A 24,594-nucleotide genomic window follows, 5' to 3' on the forward strand; every position below is an offset into this window, starting at 1 on the left:
TAAGTTAATTTATTTTTGTGGTGTTTAGCCAAGTAACGTACTCCCGTATGGTTTTCGCAAAGAATGGTTCAACCAACATACTCCCTTTCAGTTTCCGCAACCCAAATCAAAATCAAACTTTAAGGTTTACTTGATTTCGTAGTTTATATGATTTTAAATTTAAACCATCAACGCAATTTTAAATATGTGCTGAAAATAAAAAATAGGGAAAGAGAGAGTGAAACCGGGATTTTTACGAGGTGTGGCTTATACCCAGCCAACGTCCTCACCTTTGGCAAACCACCAAAGGATTCCCTAAACCTGTTTCTTTAACGGGAGGAACAATACCTTTACAACACTCCTTGGGTAAGGCTAGAGCCCGCCTTCTCCAAACAATATCCCCTCGTCCTGTCACTCCTTACATAGGCTAGAGCCCGCCTCTCTAAGCAATGTCCCCTTGCTTAGCCAACGATCCAAACAAACCTTGGAATCGTCAATCTACAAGATGCAAATCAAATAGATGCGTACAAACAATGCTCACACAAAGAGCTAATTAGTACACTTTAGAAACTAATATACTTCAAATTCAAAATATCAAAAGAATGAAGTAAGAAGCTCAATATAAATATCACCGGTTTACTTCTCTTTGATGAGGATCAAGAACTTAAATCAGATACTTCAGAGAAGTTGTAAAAGCTCAGAGATTTCTCAAAAATTTCGCAGCAATTCAGAACTTTAAAACAAATAGCAAGAAGCTTTGAGTAAAAGAGATCTTGAAAGAATTTTCAATGCTTGTTGTTTTTGTTTCTTATAAACCATGTATACATAGGCTTCAAAAACACTTTCATTTATGCTCCCCGAGTTAACTTGGAGTGCCCCCAAAGTTTCCAAAAATATTAGGGCGCAAGTCAATTAGATTTGAAAAAGAGAAGTTTGAAAAATCTGCCCATTGCCGTACTTTGGTTGCCTAAAGTGCAACCTCAGTAGCCTGAAGTGGGTTCAGGAGCCTAAAGACACAAGGTCAAGCGCCTGAAGATATACTGCCTGTTTGATTTTCTTCAAAAAAAATCTTCGGTTGCCTGAGGATTTAACCTCAGTCGCCTGGACAATACAAAATCACTTTCCTTCTTTCTTTTTCAAAGATATTTGGTTTCTTTGCTTTCTTACTTTTGAAAAACATTTTCTAGGGTATTGAAATAAAATCTCTAAGTCCATCTTTATCCCCTAATGAGCTTCATTTCATTCACAATGACATTTTTAACTTTGAAGTACTTATATGAAGATTTCCTAACAATATGAACATTTCTTGTTCTTTGAAACTTCATGATCATCTTGAAGCTTTAGGTTCATTTCATCTTCAGATGTCTTCGTGCTTCTTGGTTTGATCACTTCATGACACAACATACACCTTTAAGCTTGTTGGTGATCTTTCAAAGCTTTGTTGAGTTTGACTTCAAATTCCTGAAAACATCATTACTTGAACACATAATGTCATTAACCTTTTCTTCATTTGTTATCATCAAAATTGGAGGTGAAAGTCTTGTTAGGCTAACACTATAGTACTCAAATCATCATGCCCGGTACGAGTTCTCCTCATTTATTATGGTATTCGGGTCATCATGCATGGTATTTGGGTCATTATGCCCGGTACGAGTCTGCCTATTTGCTATGGTATTCGGGTCACCATGCCAGGTACGAGTTCTCCTCATTTACTATGATTTTCGGGTCTCCATGACCGTTACAAGTCATCATCATTCACTAGGGTACTCGGGTTCCCCATACCCAGTACAAGTCATCCTTATGCAATTCCATACTAATTACTAACCACTAACCCCCACTAACTTCTAACATCTAACTATTAACTTCTTGGAATTGTGCAACACTCCCATTCTGCCCTATTTGCTCTTTTCTTATCCCTGATTGGCAGAAATAGCACTTGATTGACCCAAAAGCATTAGGCAGTTGTGTGGTCTATTTAAAATAGGTGTCTTTTATCTTTACAGGCTTGTTGCTACAAATAACATAGTGTTGACCTTATAGGTCACGCCCAGCTTTGATAATGACAAATTCCTATTATATCTAATGGGTGTTTGAGGTTATGTGCAAGAATTCTAATTGACAGATCATAATGCACAAAGAGAGATTGAAATTGAAGACCTAATTTTTATTGTATTGTATTTCATTTCTATGAAAAAAGTTTGTAATAGTAAATAGGGATTGGTTTGTAATAAGCACACACACATCACATGCATAATCTAATAGGTAAGCTCAAACCAAACATAAACTAAAAAGGACCTAGAAATGACCCTAGGACACTCACTCACTCACTTGTATGTGTTAATCATTTGAATAGGGTGTTTGTTGGCTGAAACAAGACCGAAATGCACTAAATGTGCACACTCAGTCGACCGGCATTTCATGTTCAATTTGCCCCCAGTCGACTGACCAAGGACCGGGTCAACTGGTTGACCACAGCCTGGTCAACCAAACTATTACAATTCATTTGACCCCGGTCGACCGAACTCCCCTAAAGTCAACTTTATTGACTTTATGACCAAAAGTAAATTACACACCAACAACCTGGTCGATCGAGTTCCCACGTGCGGGAACTCAACTATCTGGTCGACCGACCAGCTTAGTTCAAAATCTATCTGGTCTACCAAACCACGCAAAACTGAAAAATCGCCTTCAGACTTACATGACCAGTCGACCGAATGAGCAGTTCATTTTAGTCCCGGTCGACCGAGCCTCAAGAACTTCGATCAACAGAACTTGTCCTGGTCAACTAGTGCTCTCAGGTTAGTCTGAATTTTTTACCATGATTAACTTGTTTAAACAGAGTTAAATTAATTAAATAATATTAAAACATTTCTAATAATTCCACTTGTGTCCTTAACGATTATGATCCAGGGGAAGTCTATATATACCCCTTCATTTGGAATGATTAGCAATATGATTAGTAAACCTGATTAAAAATTCTCTCTCAATTTCAAAATTCCTACTATTCATTTCTAAGCTCCATACACTCATACTTATCCTCTCTCATTGCCAAAAATATTTTGTAAGTTGGATTTGAGTGTTTGATTGCTTTATAGGTTTGCTCTCCTTTGTGTTATGCTTGATTAATCTAATTTTTCTTGAGAGCAAAACCTTAAGTATTCTTAGTGGACTTTGGTAATAAGTCTCTCCTAAGAAGACTTTATTTGATCATCTGAGATTGCATATTCATTGCAACATCTTGAGAAGCTCGTATTTTATTTTGGTTGCAAAATCTTTTCAAAATCATTTTCAAATATCTATTGTGTTTTATCTTGAAAAATATTTGGAAAGATATTTGTTTATGAGGTGAAAATATTTGCTGCAATATTCTTTAAGTTATATCATCTATTGAATACAAAGATTGAATCTCTTTTTGCAAACCAAACTCATAAATTACTAGAGCTTTATACATTGAGAAAATATGCTGATTGAGATATATGAAGTTTGATTAATATCTTTGTTTAAGCATTTAGATTGAATACATCTTGTGATAAAAAGATCATACTGGTTTGCACTCTCATGCACTAATTACATCGATTGAAAATATATTTGAGAGTGGATGCATTAAACCACATTAAGCTTACTTCATTATATCTTTTTGTGGTGTATGTGATTGCACGTAATTGGGTACACATCTACTTAATATGAAATAATAATCACTGTACCAATACACATTATTGTAAAATCTAAGTGTTTCCAGGTATGGCCTGAGGGGGCGGTAATCCAGCCTAGTAAGGATTGGTTGTAAAGGTTGAGGTCAACCTTGTGCTAATTGACCTGGTTTGTTTAGGTGCCACTCCACCCGTTTAAGTGAGCAATTATAGTGGTAATTAGTGTGCTTGTTAGCCAAGGTGTGGACGTAGGAAATTAGCTGAACCTCGATAACATTTTTGCGTGTCACTCTTCCTTTATTGCATTGTGGTGCTTTTGTTGTTAATTAGACTGTCATATTTAATTGTTGGTGCATATTACAACTAAATTACATTACTTGCACTAGATTGACCATAGGGTTGTGAATATACTGCTGTTAGGAAATTTACCTAGGGCTTAAATTTTAAAAGTACCAATTCACCCCCCCCCCCAATCTTGGAATCACGGTAAAGCTAACAATTGATATCAGAGTCACATAGCATAGACTAACTGTTATTTTGCAAAAGATCACATATGGCTCATAGCTCTGTGACCCCTTTCCCTAAGGGAACATCTTCCACACAACCTCCTATTTTCAAAGGTGTTAATTACACTTTCTGGAAACAGAAGATGCGCATCTACCTTCAAAATACCTGATTGGAAGGTGTGGAGGATTGTCTCTAAGGGGAACTATAACCCTATGAAAACTATGGGCACGACTAGAATTCCTAAGACTGAATAAGAATATGATGATGATGATATGAAAGCTGTTAGTTTAAGTGCCACTGCTATGAATATTTTGTACTATAATCTTGATGTAAATGAATTTAACAGAATTATGGCATGTTCTACTACAAAAGAAATGTGAGATAAACTAGAGGTCACATATGAGCGTACTAGGGATGTGAAAGATAGTAGGATAGATATATTGAATAGTGAGTGTGAGGCCTTTAGGATGAATGTAGGTGAGTCCATTCAGAGCATGTACACTAGATTCGTACACAACATCAACTCACTGCATGCGTTAGGAAAGACATATCCCACATATGAGATGATTAGGAAGATCCTTAGAGGCTTATCTCCTGTTTGGGAATCCAAAGCTACGGCCATTGCTAAGGGTAGAGACCTTAAGGCCATGACTCTAGATGAATTAATAGGTTCCTTGATAACTTATGAATTTGCCATAAATGAGAGACTCAATGAACATAATAGGGCAAAGAAAGTGACTGCATTGAAAACCTCCACTAACATATCTAGTGAATGCAATGAATCTGACACTGATGATGATATGGCCATGCTAACCAGAAAATTTAGTAGATTCTTCAAGAAGAACAGAAAGTTATATAAAAGATATAGGGAGTCTACAACTGAGAAGGAAGAGTCTAGTAAAAGAAAAGATCAAATACTCCCACGTGTTATAATTTCAACAAGGTTGAGCATATCAAACCAGATTGCCCACTACTGAAAAAGGAGGCTAAGAAAAAGAAGAAAGCCATGAAGGCTAGGACATCATGGGATAAACTAAGCAGCAGTGACTCAGAATCAGATCACAGCGATTCAGAGGTCTCTAATCTGTGCTTGATGGCACACGATGATGAGGTATCGTCTTCTAGTTCATTATCTTCATATTATTCATCTGATGATTGTGATTCTGATTGCATGCCTACATTTAGAGAATTACAATTTGAATATATTTGTGTGTCTAAACTATTGAGTAAAATGACCAAAGAAAATGATGATTTGAAAAAGAAATGTGAAAATTGGTCAAAATTGTTTGATATTACAAAAACCTCTCATGCTTCCATTTTAAAAGAAAAAGATGTTACTATTGTTGAGCTTGAGAGGAAATTGGAGGATAGTTCCAAAATCATTTTTGAATTCACCGAGGACAAACGCAATTTTGAAAAACTACTTGGTGCCCAAAGAAACTCTTTAAGTAAAGAAGGTCTTGGTTTTAATGGAATTAAAAATGTTAGATGACCTATTCTTTACTTAAAACATTTTACCCATGAGTTGAAGTCCCATGTCCCTCCTAAAGATCCTAAGTGTAGAATAAGATGTTTCAAATGTAAAAAAATTGGTCATATTTAGTTTGATTGCCCACTTAGGAATAAGCATGCGAAAATTAGAAAAGTATAGGTAGTTAAGGGAGATTCGGCTACTAACCCCCGTGGACCCAATAAAATTTGGGAACCAGCATCAGTTACTTAGTTTATCTTGCAGGTATGCCTAAGATTGTCCTCCTCCAAAGACAGGTGGTACTTGGATAGCAGGTGCTCATCACACATGACCGGAGACAAGGGAAAATTCACTTCAATCATTCCCAAGGATGGAGGTTATGTGACATTTGGCGACAATGCAAAAGGACGCATCATCAGGGTAGGTAAGGTTGGTAAAGATTCCTCTCTTGCTATTGATAATGTTTTATTAGTTGATGGATTGAAACATAATTTACTAAGCATAAGTCAATTGTGTGATAAAGGATATAAAGTATCTTTTGAAAATGATAAATGCATAGTAGAAAATAAATCAGATCACAAAGTGCTTTTTACTATCGATCGTCATGAAAATGTTTATACTACTTCTCTTTATAACTTGGCTTCATAACAAGTGACATGTTTTTCTTCTGTAAATAAAGCTAATTGGTTATGGCATAGGTGCTTAGGGAACGCTAGCATGAATTTATTGTTAAAACTTGTTAGAAAAGAATTAGTAAAAGGCTTGTCTAAAATGTTATTTGTAAAAAACAAAATTTGTGATGCATGTCAAATGGGTAAGCAAACAAAATCTAGTTTTAAGAAAAAGAAATTCATATCTACTACTAGACCACTTGAAATGCTTCACTTGGATTTGTTTGGTCCTAATTCTGTGCAAAGTCTTGGTGGTAAATCATATGCTTTTGTAATTGTGGATGACTTTTCTAGGTTCACATGGGTGTTGTTTCTTATACATAAAAATGAATCATGTGAACATTTTACCAAACTCTGTAGGAGAATTCATAATGAAAAAGGATATAAGATAACTCACATAAGAAGTGATAGAGGCACGAAATTTAAAAATGAGGGTATAGAAAATTATTGTGACTTAGAGGGTATATCACATAACTTCTCTGCACCTAGGACACCTCAACAAAACGGTATGGTAGAAAGAAAGAATAGGTCACTACAAGAGATTGGTAGAACTATGCTGAATGAACATAACTTACCTAAATACTTTTGGGTCGAGGCCATAAATATTGCATGTTATGTCATGAATAGGGTGTTGTAGACCGTCAATTAATAAACCCCCTTATGAATTATGGAACAACCATAAACCTAATATTTCATATTTTCTTGTGTTTGATTGCAAATGCTTTGTGCTTAGGGATAATAAACACCTAGCGAAATTTGACTCTAAATTTGATGAAGGTATTTTCCTAAGATATGCACTTAATAATAAAGCAAATAGGGTTTTTAATAAAAGAACACTGAATGTCATTGAATCTATTCATGTTGTGTTTGATGAATCTAATCCATTTTCTAAGAAAAATGATGAAGATGATATTGATATTAGAAAATGCTTAGATAAATTATCTATTGAAATCAATGCAAGTGACAACCCAGAAGTAAATGAAAAATCATCTGAAGATAATGAAAATCAGCAGTTGCCTAGAGATTGGAAATTTATTAGAAATCATCCTATAGATCAAATTATAGGTGAACCATCCTGTGGTGTAGCCACAAGATCCTCCTTGAGTCTAGTGAATCATTCTTCTTTCTTATCCCAAAAAGAAGCTAAAAATATTAAAGAAGCCATAGAGGATGAGTCTTGGGTGATGTTCATGTAAGAAGAACTTAATCAATTTGAAAGAAGCAAAGTGTGGACTCTAGTTCCTAGGCCTAATGATCACACCATTATTGAAACTAAATTGGTATATAGAAATAAGAAAGATGAAAAATGGGGTAGTAACTAGGAATAAGACTAGACTAGTTGCTCAAGGGTATAATCAGCATGAGGGGATTGATTTTGATGAAACATATGCTCCCGTTGCTAGGTTAGAAGCCATTCATATGCTACTTGCTTATGCCGCTTTTAAAGATTTTAAATTATTTCAAACGGATATTAAAAGCGTTTTTCTAAATGGCTATATTAATGAAAAAGTATATGTAGAACAACCACCCGATTTTGAAAATCATAAATATTCAAATCATGTTTACCGATTGTCTAAGGCCTTATATGCATTGAAACGAGCTCCTAGAGCTTCGTATGAGAGGTTTAGTGGTTTTCTACTAGAAAATGGGTTTACCCGTGGCAATATTGACACTACACTCTTCATCAAATCCAAAAATGATGATATGCTCCTTGTTCAAATTTATGTGGACGACATCATTTTTGGAGCAACTAATGATGAGTTGTGTAATGAGTTTGCCAAGTGCATGCAAAGTGAATTCGAAATGAGGGTGAACTTAGTTTCTTTTTAGGGCTACAAATTAAGCAAGAAAAATGTGGAACTTTCATATGCCAATCTAAATATATCAGAGACTTGCTAAAGAAATTTAATATGGAAAATTGTAAAATTCTTTGTACACCTATGAACTCTTCCATTAAGCTTGATAAAAATGAGTAAGGAATCCCTATTGATGTGAAATCGTATTGTGGCATGATTGGGAGTCTCCTATATCTCACTGCTAGTAGGCCTAATATTATGTTTAGTGTGTGTATGCGTGCCAGGTTTCAGGCTGCCCCTAAGGAATCCCATCTAAAAGCAGTTAAACGAATCCTTAGGTATCTAGTTGGGACTATAGAGTTAGGCTTATGGTACCCTAAGCATACTACCTTTGGGATTGTGAGTTATATTGATGCTAACTTTTTCGGTAATAAGGTTGATAGAAAAAGTACCAGTGGCACTTGTCACTATTTAGGACAATCTCTTGTTTCTTGGTTCTCCAAGAAACAAAACTCAGTTGCCTTATCCACAGCCGAAGCAGAATATATTTTGGTTGGAAGTTGTTGTGCCCAAACTCTTTATATGAAACAACAACTTATAGATTTTAGATTGTACTATGATACAATACCGATTAAATGTGATAATACTAGTGCAATCAACATCTCTAAAAATCCTATCTCACATTCACGAACTAAACACATTGAGATTAGACATCACTTCCTTCGTGATCATGTGCAAAAAGCGGATGTTGCACTTGAGTTTGTATGCACCAATGAGCAATGGGTGGACATATTCACTAAACCACTTCCCAAAGATAGATTTACAAATTAGACGTGAGTTAGGTCTAATGCACAGTAGACTTCTTAGATGTTTCATAGTTTGCATAAATTTAGCGGGAGCTCTCAAGTAAAATTTAAAAGTCTTCGCAACTTATATTATTGTTGATATTGCATTGGACTTTGTGAATATTGACTATTGTTTGTGATGCATATTTTTTATCCACTTCATGATGATATTGGACTTTATGTTTTATTACTTTGATCATACTGGAACTGTTTGAGTAGTTGTGGATAAATCGTTAGGATTTATAAACTCAAACAGATTAGTATTTATACAGGATCTATTTTGGGAAGTCTTATTTTCAAATGGTACTCTGCCGAAATTTTTCAAAAACCTTTCCAAAACTTATAATGTATAAATATTGTATTGCATAGAGCTCTTAATTCTTATGGCCCGCTGTTGCCAAAAGGGGGAGATGAAGAGGCAAAAATATTTGGGGTTAAAATTGATTCTAAAATTGGTATTTATTTAATGCATATTGATAGGGGAAGCCTTCTTAGGCTATACCCATATTTTTGTTTGATGTATTTGTCATTATTAAAAAGGGGGAGAATGTTGACCTTATAGGTCACGCATGGTTTTGATAATAACAAATACCTATTATATCTAATGGGTGTTTAAGGTTATGTGCAGGAATTCTAATTGACATATCATAATGCACAAAGAGAGATTGAAATTGAAGACCTAATTTTTATTGTATTGTATTTCATTTCTATGCAAAAGGTCTGTAATAGTAAATAGGGATTAGTTTGTAATAAGCACACACACATCACATGCATGATCTAATCGGTAAGCTCAAACCAAACATAAACTAAAAAGGACCTAGAAATGACCCTAGGACACTCACTCACTCACTTGTATGTGTTAGTCATTTGAATAGGCTGTTTGTTGGCTGAAACAAGACCGAAATGCACTAAATGTGCACACTCGGTCAACCGACATTTCATGTTCAATTTGCCCCTAATCAACCGACCAAGGATCAGGTCAACTAGTTGACCACAGCCCAATCGATCGAACTATTACAGTTCATTTGACCTCGGTCGACCAAACTCCCCTAAAGTCAACTTTATTGACTTCCTGGTCGAACGAGAGTAAATCACACACCAACAACCTGGTCGACGGAGTTCCTACTTGCGGGAACTCAACTGTCTGGTCGACCAACCAGCTTAGTTCAAAATTTGTCTAGTCGACCGAACCACGCAAAACTGAAAAATCGCCTTTAGACTTACATTTCCGGTCAACCAAATGAGCAGTTCATTTTAGGCCCAGTCGACTGAGCCTCAAGAACTTCGGTCAACCGAACTTGTCCTGGTCAACTGGTGCTCTCGGGTTGGTCCGAATTTTTTACCGTGGTTAACTCGTTTAAATAGGGTTAAATTAATTAAATAATATTAAAACATTTCTAATAATTCCACTTGTGTCCTTAACGGTTATAATCCAAGAGAAGTCTATATATACCCCTTCATTTGGAATGATTAACAATATGATTAGCAAACCTGATTAAAAATTCTCTCTCAATTTCAAAATTTCTACTATTCATTTCTAAGCTCCATACACTCATACTTATCCTCTCTCATTGCCAAAAATCTTTTGTAAGTTGAATTTGAGTGTTTGATTGCTTTATAGGTTTGCTCTCCTTTGTGTTATGCTTGATTAATCTGATTTTTTCTTGAGAGCAAAACCTTAAGTATTCTTAGGGGACTTTGGTAATAAGTCTCTCCTAAGAAGACTTCATTTGATCTTCTGAGATTGCATATTCATTGCAAAATGTTGAGAAACTCGTATATTATTTTGGTTGCAAAATCTTTTCAAAATCATTTTCACATATCTATTGTGTTTTATCTTAAAAAAATATTTGGAAAGATATTTGTTTATGAGGTGAAAATCTTTGTTGCAATATTCTTTGAGTTATATCATCTGTTGAATACAAAGATTGAATCTCTTTTTGCAAACCAAACTTATACATTACTTGAGCTTTATACATTGAGAAAATATGCTGATTGAGATATATGAAGTTTGATTAATATCTTTGTTTGAGCATTTAGATTGAATACATCTTGTGACACAAATATCATATTGGTTTGCGCTCTCACGCACTGATTACATCAACTGCAAATATATTTGAGAATAGATGCATTAAACCACATTGAACTTACTTCATTATATCTTTTGGTGATGTATGTGATTGTACGTAATTGGGTACACATCTACTTTATATGAAAGCATAATCACTGTACCAATACTCATTATTGTAAAATCTAAGTATTTCCAAACATGGCCTGAGGGGGCGGCAATATAGTCCGGTAAGGATTGGTTGTAAAGGTTGAGGTCAGCCATGTTCTAATTGACTTGGTTTGTTTAGGTGTCGCTTCACCCATTTAAGTGAGCAATTATAGTGGTAATCCTTATGCTTGTTAGTCAAGGCAGGCACGTAGACAATTGGCCAAACCTCGATAACATTTCTGCATGTCACTGTTCCTTTATTGCTTTCTGATGCTTGTGTTGTTAATTAGACTACCATATTTAATTGCTGGTACATATTACAACTGAATTACATTACTTGCACTAGATTGACCATAGGATTGTGAATATACTACTGTTAGGAAATTTACCTAGAGCTTAAATTTTAAAAGTACCAATTCACACCCCCCCCCCCCTCTCTTGAGATCACGGTAAGGCTAACACGTAGGAGAGTTCCTACTATTACTATGAAGCAACAAAACCTACAAAAAGGGGTAGTTTTAGACACCCCAATTTTAACCAGACGGCCCTAAGAAAACCTAGTATAACAAGAGTTGGCTTTTAGTCTGAATAGAACCTCTTTTTCAAAATGAAAATCCCAAGTCCCCTTCTTCAAGAAAATTGAGTCCCTTTTGAATAGTTCAAGTCTTATTAAAACCCAGCTTGTGTAATTCTAGCATAATTTTCTTTAGTTGCAAAATTGATCTCTTTTCATTAGTTAAGGTCCTATATTTGTCAAAACCAACTTAGACTTGGAACTGAGTTTTAACATCCCAAAATTGAGTCCTTTTAAGTTTAGGTTGATTTCAAAATTAGTTTTCTTCTATCAAATCCCCATAATTAAGGTCTACAAAATTTTTAATCCAGTCTATTAAGTTGCAAGTGCTGTCCTTGTTTTGAAAGTCCAGTCGTCCATTTCTTTAGTTTGAGTCTAGAAATTTTTTAAATAAAATCATTCGAATTTTTATTTTAAAATCGAGCTTTTCAAATTCCCAATAAGTCCCTCAATTTTTAAAACCGGGTTTTAATCGGGTCTCAAAGCCATTTTTATTACCAGAATTTTCCTTTGAAAAGTCAACTGTGAATTTTGGGTTTCTAGTAAAAATTCAAAAACACATTCCATCACAAAATGAGAGGGGCACACGCCCAAAGAGGTACAAAGGGATGATGCACATAAGAGTATAAAAGTTCTTCAAAAGTTAAAAAAGATAAAAACCAAAGATACAGGAATGTTATAATGAATAGTTGTAGTGCTGAAGGGACCGTGGTACATCTTGTACAGCAAATACATCCAAAATAAAAAATAAAATAAAATAAAATAGAAAGTAATAAAAAATCCCCTCCAATCCTCAGGTGCTAGTTGGAAGCATCTTCCACTCACCTACGCACAAAAGGGAAATAGGGAGAGTTAGTTAGCAACAAAAATTCAAAAATAAAAGAAAATAAAAACAAATCACATGAGAGAAAAAATATTCTCTGCCAGGATTGGTTAGAGGGGAACTCTGTTCGAGCTTTTGGCGCCAATTAGGACCCCCAGACTCCCTATAAATAGGGAGTCCGGCACTAAAGAAAGAGGACTCAGAGAGGCATAGTGACACCCTGTGAGAATTGAGACAAAATACAGAAATTAGGAAGGGGAGGAGATAGCAAAGTGCTACAGAAATAGGGGAAAAAAAGCAGAGAGCATAAATTTTTTTTGTGAAATTAAGAGAGACATATTCAGAGAGCTGATAGCAGAGGGGTTAGAAGAAGGAGGAGCATAGAACTAGACCAGAGGACCTGGAAGTAGAGAACCAGACCAAAGAAACAGACCCTCAAGCAAACAGATACGGAAGAAGGAAAGAAAACCAGAGGAGGAAAAGAGAAGGGTCACTATCGTAAACCCTATGGTTCTAAATTGATTCCATTCATGTCATTGTGAGCATATGCAGGTGCCTCCTCTCAGGTTCAGGCTCATGTCTGAACCTGAATTTTTGAACTCATAATGGAAGCTCCCTCGGACCCGGATCAGAATCCCTAAGACCCGAACCCAAACTTGGGTTCAGACCATTGTGTTTGAAGACTCACTCCCAAGCCCATTTTGATTCTTAACCCAGCTCTCATTTTATAAAACCCCCTGAAGCCCATGTGTTTTTAAAGAAGTCAGACCCATGTTTTTTTTTTTTCCTAAGCCAAAGCCCATTTCGGTTTTAACCCAAGCCCACTTCATTCTAATTTTTATTAAAACCAACCCATTCTGTTTTCAAAAATCAACCCATTCTAAATTTTTGGAGTCCAGCCCATTCTTTTAACCCAACTCAAAGCCCATTTTTAGAAGAACACCCTAAGCCCATTTCTAAAGAAACCAAAAGCCCAGTCCCCCACTAACCTAACCCCTACACGTACCAGAGTTCCACGTGGCTCACTCGGGTATACTTGAGTCTACTCATCTACTGGGTTGACTCGCAGGCACCACTCACCGGGTCTACCTTCACTCTGAAACCCTAACTTTCAAGAAACCCAAGAACCCTAGCACCCCAATGATCAAATCTCATACAAGCACTGAATCAGTCCCCAAGACCAAAACAACATCCGAACCACGGATACCCGGATCATCACAGATTTCCAAACTCACACATCTCAAAAAATGAAAAATGAATGGTAATAAAAGAAAACTGGGAAAGAATAGGGGGGACTTAGCTTGGCCTCGCCTTCAACAAACTAATTAGTTGAACACTTTCTTAGTTCTTGTACCCAATCTCGCTCCCAAGATTACCTTTTGGTGTTCAGAACCCGAATTCCAACTTCACCATTTCAGAAATTGCAAAGAGACAAAGATAGAGAAAGAAAGTTGGGCCTTCGGTTGAATCTTTTAGAGAGGGTGAGCCTCAAAGAAATAGCAGAAAAAAAACAAATGGAGAGTTGCTAAGGGATCTTGTTTTTTTTTTCGGGGATCTAAGGTTGCAGATAGGCGTCTTCGCACGAGAGAGAGAGAGAGAGAGAGAGAGAGAGAGAGAATAATATATACATAACACAATGCCACTCTCTCTTCTTCTAAAACAACTCTTCTTCAAGCCGCCACCTCTCTCTCCTCTCCTCCTCGCTCTTCAATCTCCCTCTCCTCGGTAGTTTAGGTTTTTTTCCTTCCTTTTGTTTTGAATCTAGGAGGGGTTACTGTTCCTATTTCTCTGGAAATATCTTGTTTTTTTTTTTCTCAAAAAATGGATGTTTTTTTAATGGTGGTTTAAGGAGGGAGAAGGACAAGAACTGGTTGTTGGAGTATTATGGCGACTGCGCCGGTTAAATCTCAGCCTCTGCACAACTTCTCTCTCTCTCGCTGTTGAAATGGGGCAGCAAGAACCAAATGAACAACCATCGCTACCAAAGGCGGGAGTCTTTGCCAGAGGACCGTCGCTTGCCGGCTTCAGAGCAGGAGTCGGACTCTGAGTGAGAGAATGCTAAGACCGCGGTCGGATCATGGCCCGGTAAGAACCGGTTCTCAGTCGCCTTGTGTAGGTGGAGAAATCGCAAAAGTATGCGGCGAAGGAGAGTATGGAAACCGCTGAAATGGCAGAGAGACAGGGGCGTTGGCTAGGGCTTTGGGGGCTGTTCGCAGAGGAAAAGGAAAGGAGAGAAGAGAATGGAGATTGGGAGAGATGCAAGAGAGAAATAGAAAAAATGAGCAAGAATGAAAAATAAAAGTTTTTATATGATTTGGCTTAAGGGCTACGTGTCACCATCAATGGGTGACATGTGGCGTAATGCTCTCCGCGTATTGTGGCTCGGCGTGGCTCTCTCCTAGCCATTGGATCCGTCCTTTCCAAGGACGTTTGAGATATCGCCGCATTGTCAATCTCCTCCGCAGATACCCAACCATTCCATACTTGACACGTGTAATGGTTTGATCAAGAACTTAAACAAATTTCCCCCACGCCCACCCCCCCAAAGATCGGTCAACGTTTGACCAGTTCAACCGGACTATTCAAAAAATTCATTTAAAATCCACTCAAAATCCACAAAATTAGTAAAAACTGTAGAAAAATCACAAAAAATTTAGGGAAGTCTTCAAAAAAATAAAAATATTTTTTTTATTTATTTTCTTGCTTTCATATTATGAGCTTGATTTCGAAATTAACAAAAAATGTTAAAAATCATAAAAATCAAGAAAATACCAAAAATTCCCAAAAATATATTTGCAACCAAGAAGGGTTTTTACACTTGGAAAAATCACGAAAATATAGAAAAACTCATAATCAAGGAAGATATTTTTTGGGATTGAAGATCATTTTTGACACCTTTTTGAAGTATCAAACCTCCCAAAATAGTATTTTCATACTTAGAAAATTTTTATAAAATTTCAAAATGTTGGGAGTTTATTTTGTACTCTATTTTCTCATTTTTTCGATCCCGATGATCACAAAGGGAGGCATGAGCTCTTCGGAGTATGGTATGCCCCGATTCTGAGGAAATACTTATTTTATATTTTATTTTATGCATTTCTTTACACTCTTTGATAGGGAGTAATTTTTTAAGACTTATTAAATTTATTTTAGGATAATTTTTAATTAATTATGTACCGTTCGTAAGAACGAGCGTGTAAAGGGTGCTAATACATTCCTCTCGCATAATCAAACTCTCAAGCCCGACTTTATTAACGCAGATCGATTTTACCCTTAATAGAGTAGTAATTAAATGTCCTAACCACACTTCAAAAGAATAGTGGCGATTCCATCACACCATGTTTTCCACAAAAATATTATCTTTACACCTTTTCCGATTCACATACCCTGAGACAGCACTCTCTTTGTGCATTCCGCCGCACCCAGGAGCATGTCGCGACAATGGCGATCAATTATCATTTTATAACCATAATGTTAATATTACAAAGTACCCCATATTCAATTTAATAACCATAATTCAATTCACAATAACGAAACCATCACGCGAGAGCAAAAATATTTTATTACTTTTATTATTATTAAATTAAAAAAAACGGGGTGGGGGGTATACAATACAGGAGACGATGGTACGGATCATACATTCAAATGGATTACAGTGTTTGTGCACTCATGAGGATAAAATAAACAGCAATCTCAACCACACAAACTTCTCTGACTCAACCCATCTGTACACATCCAAGTAAGTGGCAAAACTAAAATGGTAAAAACTGCCCTCTACTTGTACATTTAACTGATGAAAATGTAGAAGTTACAGCAACCCAGCATAGCCGCTGTGCTCTTGAGTTTTAAGTCGGCTCAGTGACCAGCCTCATCCCCAATTCCGGGGAGGCCAATGCTATCGTGTACAATGAAAGACGAGCACTTGCTATCACACCAAGTTCAACCTTCCATGTGCCGTAACTCTAAATATGATCAATCACAAAATTGTTGACGCACCTACATGTACATTGAATTTAGAAACTGTGCAGTTCCACATTGCCACCATTTGCTCACTCACTTAAGCATGGGCTTCTGTCGTGTTTTGCTGAATTGTACATCCCCATTAAGGATTGAGCTGATAAACTTCTCTACTTCCTCTGCAGTCGTTTCACTCACAAATGCTGCAAACTTCCCCTTCCGAGGTTTGTAAGCCACCAAGAACTTATCCAGCGATTTAAATCCAGATTTGTCAAATGCATTTAGGAATGCTGGCTGTTTGGTAGCATCCAGAAGAGCATACGAAATAGAATCTCTTGAGCTAGAGGCTGTGTTCTGTCGCCTAGTCAATGATTTCTGCGAGACCTGAAAGCACAGATCATGCAATGAATGAGAAAAATAAATCTTAGATTTGACATTGATAAAAAATTTTCAACAATATTCTATCGTACAATATAAGGATGCAACATGGAACGGAATAGATCCAGTATACGCAATTGCTTTATTCATTAGTCATCTAAATATGCAAATATGAAGTGATAAGTCATTAGACAGTCTAGATCAAGCCAAATGTAATGCACTTGTTTGACCGCTATAAATTCCCTTGTGCAAACTTTAATTCATAATTTGTCTAATTTTTCCATAAATAAGTTTGTGCTATTTTTACATATATAGACCTATGTCTGTATGCGCGTGCATGCACACACATATACACACACATGTGCATAGCATTGAATCATTAATCATTACCTTCCAAATTTTAATGCCCTGAGCAAAGTCACCAGCAATCAATTTAGAGATCTTGGTAACAAAAATTCGACTTACCATTAATAAAATGGATTCCAGCTTCTCCCTTGCTCTTGGCGATCTGAATACACCAATAATGCAAACAGGAGTCCTCTCCCTGCATAGGGCATCAAAATTTGAACCTGTGAGGAGAGGTATCTTTTTATCAACCGACTCAGTCTCAGGATTTTTAGCCTGATTTGAAGCAACTTTCTTGCACTTTCTTTCAAAACCATCAAGCAAGACGCTAAGATCATGAATGGCAGATTTCAAATCTTTCACAGAAATCCCTGCTTTTAAGACTTTCTTCTCCCCATTTGGTAGCCATCCAACAACAGCTGGAAGTGCATCTACTCCTAAATTTTTCACCATCGGATCAGAAACATCACGAACCTGCAAAATACATAATTATTTTTAAAAAAACAACTTTCTCAAAATTATCAGGTAAGGAGTACTGAGCATACTTCCTCTTAAACCTTCCCAACAAATAAATGCGATGGATACGTATAAGTTGATAATACTTAAACAAGTTTATAATTCAAATCTGCTACACCATTTGTTTGGTGTAAAATAAATAAATAAATAAAGGGATAACAGGCCACCGTAACTTACCCTTGCATCATAGAAGACGAAGCGTTTGTAAAACAAGCCACTTAGAGCTCGCCAAATCACAGGTGTATCTTTCTTCATAGAGAGAAGCATCACCCTAGGCAGCCCATCCACAGTATGAGAGAAGTCAAAATTATCCAAATCTACACGCTTTGAAAACTTCGGCAAGTGATCTTGACAAAAGATCTTCAAACCTTTTGCAACCAAGTCACCATTATACTCTATCAAAGAACCACTGTCACTTGTTTTATATGAATAGAGAAATATCCTTGGTGCTCTACGGGGATACACGCCAAGGTCCTTACAGAAAGACTGCTCCTTTTCACAATTTATGCTTCCTACCTGGCATTGAAGGAGAAAAATGATTATGAACAACTGCTATAATCAATAAAACTGAATGTCCAAGGAAAAATGAACTGGAGAAGTACCTTTAAAGCTCCTTGTAATGAGCTGGCTACCTCCTCTACAATAGATTCATAATATTGATTCCCCTTCAATGTAGGTGTGTAAGAGAACAGAAGCCAAGTGATACCTTGGTCAGTTATTTCTTTCTTAAACACCTGTGAATTTACAGCCTGGATGCTCTTAGAACCCATAGACCCAGGCTTAGACTTTGTTGAACTATCAAAACCACCAAAGTGACCACCAGCATTTGGATTGCCCCCAAAAAAATTAGAAAAAACATCATTCAGGCCAAAACCAAATGAACTCTTGCCGCTGGGGTTGCCAAACGAAAATGAGAATGCCCCAGATTGTCCATGACCACCCATACTTTGCCAGTCATCCGGTCTGAACTGAAACCCACTGTTGCCTTGTCCACCACTTGTGAAGAAGGTATATCCTCCACGGTCCCCAGGGCTGCCAGCTTCAAATCCAGGATTGCCCTTCTCATCCCCGTAGAGATCATAATTCTTTCTCTTCTCTTCATCAGATAATATTTCATACGCTGAAAATTATTTTAATAGTGGAAGCAGATCAATATTTATACCAAAAAATAACACGCAGGGAAAAATACTTCTGAAATATGGAGAACCACACTTTCCTCCACCTAATCCTAAACTGATTAATGACAACTCCCTATTGTTCATGTCTTAAAGACGTAGCTCAAATAATGTATTAATTTAGCATTTCAAAAAATTTCAACACCAATATGGACTTCTGATCAGTAGCAAAAAGAATAAGAATAGTGGTAATTTTGAACAAGGTATTGTTTTGCATCTATATATTTTATTTCTATAAAAGACGAAAATATAACTTAATAAGCATTAAAGAAACTGTATCTGGGAAATGATTTTAAAAATAAAGGACAAAGGAAAATACGGAAAAAATAAATAAATTAGAGTACTATACCATTATTAATATCAGCAAATTTCTCTTGAGCACCTTTGTTTTTGTTTTTGTCGGGATGATATTGAAGAGAAAGCCTAGAAAAGAAAAATAATAAAGAGGAAAAGTACAAGGAGCTGGGATAAGTCACAAGGAAGCATACGAACCTTCATAAAACACTATTTAAAGCACATCTCCTAATGTTCTTCACACTTCAAGAAGGAGAACAAAGAAAAACTAAGAACTGATGATCAACGAAATCATATTTAGTAATGCACCTTCACAAGACAAAGAAAAGAAGAAATTTATTGAATAAAAAATTATAATTGATCTGGAAGCACTGCAAAAAGGTATTGAACTAACTAATTAATAATTAAGAATTATTCTTTCCTCCTGTCCCTATCATCTCAATCAGCCAATTACCACCACTACAAGCACCATCTCACCTGTAACTTCAGTTGGAGGGGATGTAAATGCTGCTACTCGGTCAAAGCCTAACATGACTTATCCACTTCATCCCTTTTTGTTACTCTGTTCAGAGGCCAAACATGCATCTGAACAACACCTAGCAGAAAACAAACACATTTTTTTTAGCCCAATGTCATATTGGGCTCGACATATTCACTTTTTTACTTCAAACATGAGTTTAGGCAAATATGTGTTTGAACCAAATAAAACCTCTACTGAGGCTTGATATACAGTGTTGGCTCTCAACCTAACAGCTTAAGCTTTTAGCCAGAGTGGTAGCCTAACATATAATCAAATTTGTAGTTGCTAGGAGGTCTTGGGTTCTAAATTAACTACCCGCATTTACTGTAAGTTTGTTAAAAAATTATATGCACCAAAATCAGGTGTGTCATTCATTTATTGTTAATCTCTCCACATGTAATCGGGCTGCACATGTAGGGGAGTGTGTAAGGCTTATTATATGCCATTAGCCCCCAATCTAACAACATAAGGTTTTAGGTTAATTGGTAATCTAACAGTCACCATCTATGATCATGATGCATTATCAAACTAGAAGTTAAGCCAAAAAAAAAAAAATTTAATCCTAAGCTAAGCCTAAAAAGGATGCTGATAACTTCCAGGACCAATGGTTCATCTTGGCAACACTTCTCAAATACAGTTTAATTTTATAAATTTCTAAACTGAAATTTGTGCTTTTCCGGTCGTTTGGACTTCTATTGGCAATTATTTCTTTGGGTGACTTACAATGTAAATGAGCAGTAAAAGTAATGCAATTTTGATTTAATCCCTTTTTAGTTTCTCTAACCTTCTATATCATCCCTTCTTTCATCAAACTAATGCAATTTTGATTTAATCCCTTTTTAGTTTCTCTAACCTTCTATATCCCTTCTTTCGTCCTCAGAGATCCTTGTTCAAGTCATGTTATTTGTGTTTTCCCCAATTATGTCTAATTATCATATGCACTTACTTTAGTTTGTGTTTATAAACCCGTTCAAGTTCAATTTGTTTGCCTCTTCACATGTGACAAGGGCCCTAGAGCATTGAATAGACCAACATGCATTGTCAAGTGTTACGGTCCTGGGTCCAACTTCGATAAGGTATTGTCCGCTTTGGCCCACTGGCCTCACGGGTTTATCCTATAAAAGGCGTCCTACTTAGATAGAACTCAAACCCTCCTTATAAGTTCAAGATCAACCTCGAATACATCCGATGAGGGACCATTACAAGCTCTCTCATCAAATCTCTAACGTCCTCGTCAACGCCATTTTTCTAGTACACATCCGATGTGAGTTCGTGACAAACTCTCCCATATGATTTCTAACATCCTTGCCAGTGTGATCCCCCTAGTACACATTCGATGTGAGACCATGACAGGCCCTCTTGTCCGATCTCTAACATTCTTGTCAAAATGGTTTACATCTCTACGTAGAATCCACTCACATGATAATATACTCCCAAGACAAATCTACTCACATGATAGTACCCCCACAGTGGCTCTGATCCCAAATATAACAGTCATGAGCCCAATTTCGATGAGGCATTGTCCGCTTTGACCCACTGACCTCATGAGTATGTCCTATAAAAGGCGCATCACTAAGTTGGAACCCAAACCCTCCTTATAAATCCAAGATCTTCCCAGCACACATCCGCTGTGGGACTATAACATCAGAGCATGAACTTATACTTTAATTAGGTCGAGTACTAATCAAACAAAAAAAAAGTTGGTTTATTAAAAATTATCAAATTTAAAAGATTATCAATTGTCTAAATATTAATTATTAGAAGACTTATCAATTGTGGTTTGACCTTTCCACAAACACCACATGCGTAAGAGGTTTGTACTGGGCTACCTTTTTTTTTGTTTTTTTAAGAAGACTTATGATACACACACACACATAGATACATATACACACTTACCATCAAACTCTGCCACGTACCCTTGACTACCACTAGGGCAAGGGCCTAAACCAAAGCTAAGGCCTAAGGGTTATGGTCACTGTAACTGCTTATTGCTTGATTTTCTCTATGACAACTAATGGAAAATTTCCTCAAAAGTGACATCAAGATAGTGCCACCATTATGCCAAGGAGAGCCCATCTTTGATCCACACCTAGGCTAGGTATAAGATTTCTATGGCCAGGGATACATGTTTAGACTTTTAAAGTTTAAATCAAGTCCAATAGTGCTTAGTGACATCCAAAAGTTGTTATTAGCACCCTAACTCGCACACACGTACATCCCTCCTCCCCTCACCCCCTTTTTTCCTTCCTTTTTTCAATTAACGTTAAGTAAAGTTGTCTTTTAGGCAAAGCCCAAGCTTAGTAACCATCTTCTAGGTTTAAGACTAGGACCAATAGAATGTAAAGGATTACACTGGCCGGCCAAATCCATAGCTACCCTCACCAATATCATGCCTATGCATACTTTCGTTGAAGTAAAACACTCTATAACAAATAGGTTTATCACATATGTTCTTTACTATTTTTCTCAACAATGAAAAGAAGAAACAACAAAAAAGTAATTAGTGCTGATTTGAATTTTCAATGTATGTTGAAAATTGAAACACATGCAACATCGTTTTCAAAATTAGGAAAAATTAGTATCAACATATTGAGAGAGAGAGAGAGAGAGAGAGAGAGAGATAATGATGCATAATTACTTTAATTTTCTTAATAATGCAATATCAGTCATTATTTCAGAATTAGATGACAGTTGACGATCTAAAATCCATGCAAATTCAATGTCAAAAGCAAGAAAATAAATCCACCATGCTAAAAAAGAGAAGGGAGGTAAAGAGAGGGAATGATGACTAATTTAATTTTCCTCCTCTTCATAACTTATTTAAACGCAAAACAGGTAAGAGAACAACATAACTGAGCAATGACTTACAAAGCAATTAGATCAAAGCATGCTGTTAAAGAGGTCTGATCTTGACTCCCCAACCCATGCCCCCTCCTTCCCCTTTTCTTGTTAGTATGAAGAGGCATTCTCAAATAAGGTATGATACACATTTGTGGCCCAAAATCTAACATTTTAAGTTTTTTGGTGGAATAGTTGCTTAGCAAACTCTAACCAACATACTTGTTCTGGACATTTGGAAACTTTTTCCATTATAACAGCAGGATAATTATGCAGTGAGTTGAAAGTATGAAATTATGCGACTTTATAATCCAAAATTAGGAACAAAATTTAAACAAAGATGCCAGAAAACTATAAAGCCACAAAGTCAAAGACTCTTAAGAGCGTACTTGTGAAAAGCTTTCTGAATTTCACGCTGACTTGCATTTTTCTCAATCCCAAGAACCTGATGAAAAGGTAAAATGCATAAGAATCACACAGATGAAAACAACAAATAATGTGTAAAAATTATTAAAATAAATAAAGCAGACCTTGCATGTACCAATCATTCAAAAAGAAAAATATTAACTTTGCATGAAACAAACAATCAGTGAATCAATTCAGCATTCCTTCAACGGCTTTCATTTTCTTACATAACATCTAATACTCCAACAAATTCTTAAATTCTAAAAATTGTCATAAATTCTACCTTCACGTTTTTTTTTTTTTTTAAATTATTTGATGATACAAGGACGCATCTATATCATTTTCAATCCATTCATTGTAATTAGTAACATAATACAGATGACGCTAACACAAAAATATAGCAAAAAACTACTTCAACCCCATTACGTACTTATAATCCATTTCTGAATGGCTTAATTATAGTTGAAGCAACTTAGATTAACAAAAGTTTCCATACATTTAATCAAGTTTCACGCAGCTACTCTCTACTGCTTGCCTATTTTTTTTCGTAATCCGTCATCACCTGTCCAGTTTAGTCTAATGGCCCTAATCCTTCAGCACCAGTACCTTAGGGGCATCCAGAACTATCCAACGATCCAAATGTTTAATCCTCGTATAAAAGCGCAACCAAGAAACTACTAAAACTGTGTTCTTTATAGCCTAGTGATCCTAATCCCTCCAGTCTTAAACGCACCAAATTTCGAATTATTCCCAACGGCTATCCTCCATTGATAAATATATATATATTCCATTTCTTGGAAGTATCATGATCATGCAACAAGACATGTTAATTACAGGTCATTGCGTGCTACACCAATACCAAAAAGAAGAAAAATGAAAAGAATAAAGTCCACAAATCATAAGACAAGCTATTCATTTAATCCAGATATAAATAAAATTCGGAAATAATGCAGAAATCCAGAGAGTACTATCAGCGGAGAACCCTTGATTTGACCATCTACTCCCAACCACCGAATGCGACTTTTCGGCCGCAAAAACAACAAACAAAATTGGGGCAACCTATACACATTGAACCTCGAGAATCGTTCAGAACTTCGATGATCTTACCTTGTAGGGATCGAGTTTCTTTGCTTCTACGGCGAAGAAAATCAGCGAGGCCAAAAGAAAGACCGGAAGCCTCAAGTGCATGGGCATCGTCGCGGATTGAAATCTAGGGATTGAGAGCAACCGGAACCTTCGCGAATACAGAATCGGCGAACAGAGTGCACGTTTCGGGAGCAACGGGACGAGGGAGGGAGCGAGGGAGGGAGGTGCATTCGAAGGAGGGTCGCATTTATAGATTTATTGGAGTTTTTAAGTCGAACAGTCCAGAGGCTTCGGAGCGTTAGGCGCACGTGGCGCGTTGTGGTGATCCCACGAAGTTCGACCAATAGGATTTCAGAATTCTTTATGGTATCATGGTGCAACTTGTGTGGGCCCTCTTGTTCTTTGTTACCTCTCGCTTAACCCTGGTTTACCGGAAAAATTAATCAAAAACATGTTGCTAATTTTCAATTTTCAGTTTTTGTAATTGATTTTTAGCTTTTGTTTCTTATTTTCATTTTCATAATTTTTTACTGTGATCCCAAACAA

At 36.4% G+C, this 24,594-nt stretch overlaps 1 protein-coding gene and 1 long non-coding RNA gene across 4 annotated transcripts; both read right to left on the reverse strand.

Moving 5' to 3' along the window:
- Positions 1-12,335: 12,335 nt before the first annotated feature.
- On the reverse strand, positions 12,336-14,820 carry LOC131168540 (uncharacterized). Of its 2 annotated transcripts, none has more exons than XR_009140326.1 (2): positions 13,911-14,820; positions 12,336-12,536 (listed from the first exon to the last, which is right to left on the reverse strand). It is a non-coding gene; the product is annotated as an uncharacterized LOC131168540 (long non-coding RNA). The 2 variants fall into 2 exon arrangements; XR_009140325.1 differs by having other exon boundaries at positions 12,336-12,754; positions 13,911-14,814.
- Positions 14,821-16,080: 1,260 nt separating this feature from the next.
- LOC131168667 (dnaJ protein ERDJ3A) lies at positions 16,081-24,282 on the reverse strand. 2 transcript variants are annotated; one of them, XM_058128279.1, is made up of 7 exons: positions 24,070-24,282; positions 22,947-23,002; positions 19,255-19,328; positions 18,333-18,850; positions 17,908-18,246; positions 17,335-17,688; positions 16,081-16,875 (listed from the first exon to the last, which is right to left on the reverse strand). In XM_058128279.1, the coding sequence occupies exons 1-7, from the start codon at positions 24,154-24,156 to the stop codon at positions 16,588-16,590; spliced, it is 1,716 nt and encodes a 571-aa protein (XP_057984262.1). In that variant the 5' UTR covers positions 24,157-24,282; the 3' UTR covers positions 16,081-16,587. The 2 variants fall into 2 exon arrangements, with proteins under 2 accessions (XP_057984262.1, XP_057984263.1); XM_058128280.1 differs by lacking the exon at positions 19,255-19,328 and having other exon boundaries at positions 24,070-24,202.
- Between the last annotated feature and the right edge of the window lie 312 nt (positions 24,283-24,594).

The sequence above is a fragment of the Malania oleifera genome, chromosome 11, assembly GCF_029873635.1.
Source record: "Malania oleifera isolate guangnan ecotype guangnan chromosome 11, ASM2987363v1, whole genome shotgun sequence".
Lineage (NCBI taxonomy): Eukaryota > Viridiplantae > Streptophyta > Magnoliopsida > Santalales > Ximeniaceae > Malania > Malania oleifera.

What these genes read in the sequence shown, in the direction of transcription:
- LOC131168667 (XM_058128279.1), bottom strand. Translation starts at nt 24,156, where the DNA reads ATGCCCATGCACTTGAGGCTTCCGGTCTTTCTTTTGGCCTCGCTGATT. An exon ending in AGAAACTCGATCCCTACAAG is followed by an intron (nt 23,003 to 24,069) that starts GTAAGATCATCG and finishes CCTTTTCATCAG; the next exon opens with GTTCTTGGGATTGAGAAAAA. An exon ending in CATTACAAGGAGCTTTAAAG is followed by an intron (nt 18,247 to 18,332) that starts GTACTTCTCCAG and finishes CTTCAATGCCAG; the next exon opens with GTAGGAAGCATAAATTGTGA.